Below are 5,783 nucleotides of genomic sequence, written 5' to 3'. Positions count from 1 at the left end.
GAGGAAGGTGGTCAGCAGCCCGCAGACGCCCTGGCGGGGGTCTAGAGTGGGGACCGCCCTTCTCCGGTCCTCTCACAAGGCCCCACACCCACGGCGAGGGCTTAGCGGGGAGTCAGGGGGCAGTGAAGTTAGGTGCAGGGGCTCCATCTTCACCCAGAAGCCCTGTCTCTTCTGCCCCCAGCCTTGGGTTAGCGACACCTCCTGTGAACTCCCATGCACAGAACTGATTTGACACAAGATGCCACGTGGGCTCCAGCACACAGGTGAGCTCACATCACGTGACTGTACCCCTCACTCTTACCTTTTTGTATGGCTTTTTGATTTTGGCAAAATCATTGAAATAGTCTTCCACGGTGACGCAGATGATGTCTACAGCCTTCGATCCCGACAGCCACTTTTTTGTCATCAGCTCACTGAGATGTTGCTGAAAAGCACAGACCACAGTAAGCATCACCGCGACACTGTCCCCAAGTCGCACGCACTGGGAGGGAGGCACTGCACATCTGACGGACGCGCTGCTGTGACAGCAGCACGTACTGCCACCACTGCTCCGGCCCGCGAGCGGTGGCGTGTGCATGTGTCCAGGGGTGCACGCCGACCTTCGGTGACTGCGTGTGTTTTCATACAGACTTTATTTACCCAATTTTGACGAACATTTAAATTTTTTCGTATTCTACAAGCGTAATGCAGTAGTGAATCCCTACATTTCTGTAAATGAAATTGCTAAAACTGGAATTACTCAAAAAGTATCCAAATAAAACCTCAGTTCCCGGCTCCAAACTGCCCTCCAAGGCCTGCGCCGCCCACGGCCCCAGAGGGCGCAGGTGCAGGGCCCCCGCGGGCCCTCGGCTACGGTGCCGCCCCAGGCCGCCCCGCTCAGCAGCGGGCAGCGCTGTTCTGACTGGTATTTCTGCAAAGATCGGAAGACTGAGCATTTCGTTTCATATTTAGGACACTTATAACCTTTTTTCTGAAAAATGGTTATTCACGTCTTTTGCTTTTCTATTACATTGTCTTTTTCTGGACTTTGAAATAATTTCAAACGCGCACATTTCATTTGTGCTCTAAGCCATTTTTGAGAAAGTCAGACATCGTGAAATGACCCCACGCGTCACCTCGGGAGCGCCTTTCCAGGGGACTCGAGATGACCGCGCTTTTATTTTCTAAACATAGTCTGGTTTCTGCCAATGTTACGCGGAACCACTTTCGTGTTTTGAAGCCTCACTTGCCTGCGGTGCGTCAGGCTTTCGAGACCAGCTCACCGCGTTCTGCTGATAGCTTTGCTTTGCGTCTACTTTTAAACTGAGCAGGCCTACGTGACGTGGAGGCGCCGAGCCCGTGTCCTCGGTTTGCTCTGGTATCCAGACTCTGCTAAGGGACGTGACCGTCCCCCTCCAGCACACTCGGTTCTACTTCGCAGTCCACTGACACTGACTCGGTCACGCGGCAGAGGGACCAGCGCCTGCGCCCGCGCCACAGCGAAGCCCAGTGCGGGCGCCGTGACCCAGGGCGCAGGCAGGACTGCGGTCGGTGCCCCACCTCCAGGTCCAGGAAGACCTCCTCTAGCAGGCTGCGGCAGCCCTCGTCGGCGATGGCATCCAGTACGCCGTCCATGCTCGGCTGGCTCACGGACACGCCGTCTTCGCCTGCGCTTCTTAAATACTTCCGTTTTAAACTGACGATGGATTCTCTGCAAGGGAACAGCCGAGGCTCAGTGAGGCAGCCGAGTGTCTCCACGCGCCTGTCCTTGTCCGCAACCTGAAGGCCACATACTTGAAGGTCTGGCAGTTGTTGATGATGGCGACCACGTACTGCACGTAGCAGTGTGGGCGCTGCCGGTCCCTCAGGTGCTCCTCTTTGTACAGCTGGGCTTCGTCTCTGTACCTGAGGACACGCCCACAGAACACTGTCAGAAAGTGACCAGGAGACGCTCCAAACACCACGGGACACCACAGCTAACAGGTAAGTTTCACATCGCTAACACTCGGGAGGACTCGTCTTTAAAAACAAATTTTTTGGAAGCTCCATACAAGTAGAAAAGCAGAGGGTGCTCGTCTTAACTGGACTATTAAAAATTAATTTCATATCGTGCTTTAAAATACGGTTCAGTATTCTGATCATACAAATATTCTGAAACGTGTGCTTGTGAGCAACTGCAGAAGTTATCTGATTTTATCTGACACAATTTGCCTGGAAACCCAGACAATGCTACAGAGAACACTATCACATTAGGTAAAACGTCTGTTTCTGAGACTCTCCCTGAAGCAATCAAAGTAAAAATAAATTAGACTCTTTAGACGTCATGAAAATGAACAATGGGGATGACCACATGCTGTATTCTTTAACTTATTTCGTAGTCTCAAACGCATGTGGGACTGTAACAGCACGTGCTCTACAGGTCTTAAGAAAGGAGCACACTGTACAGATCCGGGCGCCCTGTGTGGCTGTAAAGACCTGTGCACCCCGTGTGAACGGCAGCACAGTTCACAGCAGCCGAGATACGGAGCAACCTAGACGATGGAGCAAAGAAGTTACAGTTCACATACACAACGAAATTCTACTCATCCATTAGAAACATGAAATCCTACCAATCACAACGACGTGGATGGAGCTAGAAGCTATTATGCTGAGTGAAATACGTCAGACAGAGAAAGGTAAATACCATATGATTTCACCTATATGCGGAATCTAAGGAACAAAAAGAACGAACTAATCAAATTAGACACAAATATAGAGAACAGTCTGGTGACAGAAAGAGGGGGGTTGGGGGGCAGGGAGAATGGAGTGACGGGTTAAAGAAGTACAAATTAGTAGCTGACAGATGGTCACGGGGATGGGGAGCCGGCACAGGGAACACGGTCGGCAGTAACGTGATGGCCGGGTGGAGGGCCAGAGGCGAGAGCACGATGGGGGGATCGTTTCATAAACTACAGAAACGTCTAACCCATGCACTGTAAACCTGAAACTAATAAACGTTTTAAAAAAAACCGCACCGAGAATTCGCAATTAAAGGGACATGATTCAGCACCTGTTCTACCTTTCTGTCCAAAGTGCGGGCCAGGTAACCGAACAGGTGCACAGGTGAGGAAAACTTCCTCTTTACAGGAAAATCCTCATCCCTTTAACAAAATGACTAACTCAGGCTGTGACCCCAAGACGGATGGCTAGCGGGGACTGTGAGGGGCCTGACTGCTGGCACGAGCCCCCAGCGTAGGGCAGAGGAACGCGCATCTCCCAGGGTGCTGCCGTGGGGAGCCCACACACCACTGAGGTAGGGTTCTTGCCAAACGGGGGGCATAGACAGGGACCCACAGCGTCTAGAGCCCACTTGTGGTTTGGGAGCAGATGGCGCTCTGAGAACTGGCTGGAGAATGCTGGTCACCCCACAGGATGACCTGTGCATCTCCACAAGCTGATGGCTCAAAGAGGGGAAGGGGCTGCTCTCTGGTACGAGACCTGAGAACCCCAAGGGCCGCACACGATAGAGACGTGTCTGCGACCCCCGGGAAAACCCGGTACAAGCTGGTGTCAGGCGGGCCAGGAAGCGGGCTGATGGCACTGGAGTTCGGTGGAGAATGCAGGGGAAACGCCACAGCATCTGCGATTTTCTTCAAGTTACTTCAGCAGAGAGAGAGGGAGACCAATGGGGCAGGGGTGGCTTTAAACGGACAGCTTTTGGACCTGGATGACAACATTTTGGTGTTATTCTTTCGACTCCTGTACAGGTCAGCAAATGCCCCTCATGAATAATTCAAGGAGAGGGAGGTGTCCTGGAGACAGTCCCCAAGCCCCTGGTCCAGAGAGTGCCTCTGCAATGGGAGCCGCCCCCGCCCTGGGAATCAGATGACAGAGGACGGGTGCCTGAGGAGCCGCTTCTGCTTCACCGCGGGCTCCCGGGGAGTCACTGTGACCCACCAGAGGACATGGAGACCAAGTCTGCGCTTTGAACAGAAGACGGCGGTGGCTGGTCCCAGCTCCCCGCTCTTTTTGGTCAGGCACGTTAGGGTCGACACATTTTTGCTTTTAATTTTTAGAAAAATAAACTTTCTAAATTAGTACAGTGACAAATACATACCTACTTAAGAAGGAATTCATTTGCTGAAGACACAAAACGAGCACCTTTGTTTTCAAATCTTCACTTATCTGAGCAGCAACTTGAAGATTCTGTTCGAACATCTAAAAATTGAAGAACTTATGAAGTGACAGACTCACCAGAGCACAGGTTCCCATCACTCAAAGCCCCTGCTAGCTGGTTGTTAGGGCAACTCAAATTCAGAGAAAAAAAATGAAGCCACCTAAGAGATAAAGTTAGTTAAGCAACATCCTCACCAGATAAAAACATGTGACTTGATTCCTAACTTCCTGCCAACGGGCAGGTCTCTACGAGGGGGTGCTGACAGGGAGATGGGGCCCGGGGAGGCGGCCTGGGTGCCAGGGGCTGCGCCATGATCTGTGACGTGGGTTTCTTTAGAGGAATCAGGACCCACACTGGAGCTGAGGAGAAGGGCCAGCAGGCGGACCTTGCCCCAGGTCCCTGTCGAAGCTAGGCTGTCATGATGTTAGTTTCCAAAGGAAAAGACAGGGTGAGGACCAGTCTGTGGCTAACTAATGGGTGTCACCCATGGAAAAGCCACCAGCGCTCAGTGCTGCCAGCCAGAGTGCCAGACAAGTGCCACACGAATATTCCACCAGGACTCAGCTCTCCTACTGTCAAAGGGAGAAAAGAACATGGGCCAGAGAAAAAGAAGGATGCTGGGGGCCACCAGCAGGAGGCCGGGCATTAAGGAGTGAATTAACCATGAGAATGCGTGATTACCACCAAAATCTAAAGGAGTCTTCCTTAAATCCATCAGGTTAGACTCCGTTTTGTGGCATTTACAAAGACACATCTTGGCCATTCCCAGCAGGAAACTTCAAATAAGTTAACTCAAGCAAGAGCGTCACAAAATAGCACAGAATTAGGTCACAGTTCAAATTCAAAAGAATTAGGAAAACTAAAGTGACACTGGGCAAAACGACATGGCAGGTGGACCCTTTGCCTCCCAAGCTCCAGTGGGAGCGGTGCAGGGCACCGGGCAGGCGTCCCTGCCTTCACTACGAACCGAGGTGCCTGTGCGTCTGTAAAAACCGCAGACCCGACCGCCGAGCCCAGACGTGAACTTGGGAGCCGTGCGGGGGGTACCTGGAAGACGATGGCCGGGAGCGTCGTCTGGTAGTACCCGTCTTGGTCGGCTTCTGGCTCCGTCTCTTTTACCCAGTCTTTCTTGTCTGTTTCTAGAGCTTTCCGCAGCCAGGCAATGATGTTCGACTAAGGAAGTTTAGCACCAAAGGAAGGAAAGAGAGAACAGGCCCCTGAGCCAAGCATGCAGCCACAGAAATCAAGCACGGCACCCCAGGCATTCCTGTTCCTAAACATGCGCCACCGGAGAGGCCATCCGAGGTGCCCTCGCCAGCCTCCATCGACTGAAGCTTCTGGAGGACAGGCCGGTTCAGGGGCACGTGGAAGACCCGCCTCTGGCGGCCTGGGCACCAGCGCCGTCCTTATGAGCAGAGGCGTGGGCCCAGGCATGGGCCACCGCAGCTCGGTGACAGTGCAGTCTGGCGCCAAGCGCACTGGCCCAGGGAGCAGACTCTGCCCTCCTCATGCTCTGGGACTGCCTACGGTCACCAGGCAGCACTCGGTGCCCTAAATGCCACCCTCCCACTCTCGGGCTGGCAGGTGCCAACTGCACTTGGGCAGGACGTCCAGGGTCTCGCTGGCCACCGGGCACAGGACAGGCTCA

General features: G+C 53.1%; 1 protein-coding gene across 1 annotated transcript in view; it reads right to left on the bottom strand.

The window, feature by feature from the left end:
• Positions 1–5,783, bottom strand: part of EXOC3 (exocyst complex component 3) — a 19,364-nt gene that overhangs the window by 2,428 nt on the left and 11,153 nt on the right. Inside the window, exons 6-10 of the mRNA XM_011373906.2 lie at positions 5,183–5,308; positions 4,076–4,176; positions 1,774–1,884; positions 1,540–1,690; positions 302–424 (exon numbers count right to left, since the gene is read on the bottom strand). Of these exons, the coding sequence (XP_011372208.1) occupies positions 302–424; positions 1,540–1,690; positions 1,774–1,884; positions 4,076–4,176; positions 5,183–5,308 (612 nt within the window). The remainder of the gene's footprint in view (positions 1–301; positions 425–1,539; positions 1,691–1,773; positions 1,885–4,075; positions 4,177–5,182; positions 5,309–5,783) is intronic.

This window comes from Pteropus vampyrus, unplaced genomic scaffold (genome assembly GCF_000151845.1).
Source record: "Pteropus vampyrus isolate Shadow unplaced genomic scaffold, Pvam_2.0 Scaffold235, whole genome shotgun sequence".
NCBI lineage: Eukaryota > Metazoa > Chordata > Mammalia > Chiroptera > Pteropodidae > Pteropus > Pteropus vampyrus.
This window is presented reverse-complemented; position numbering and strand designations above follow the sequence as displayed.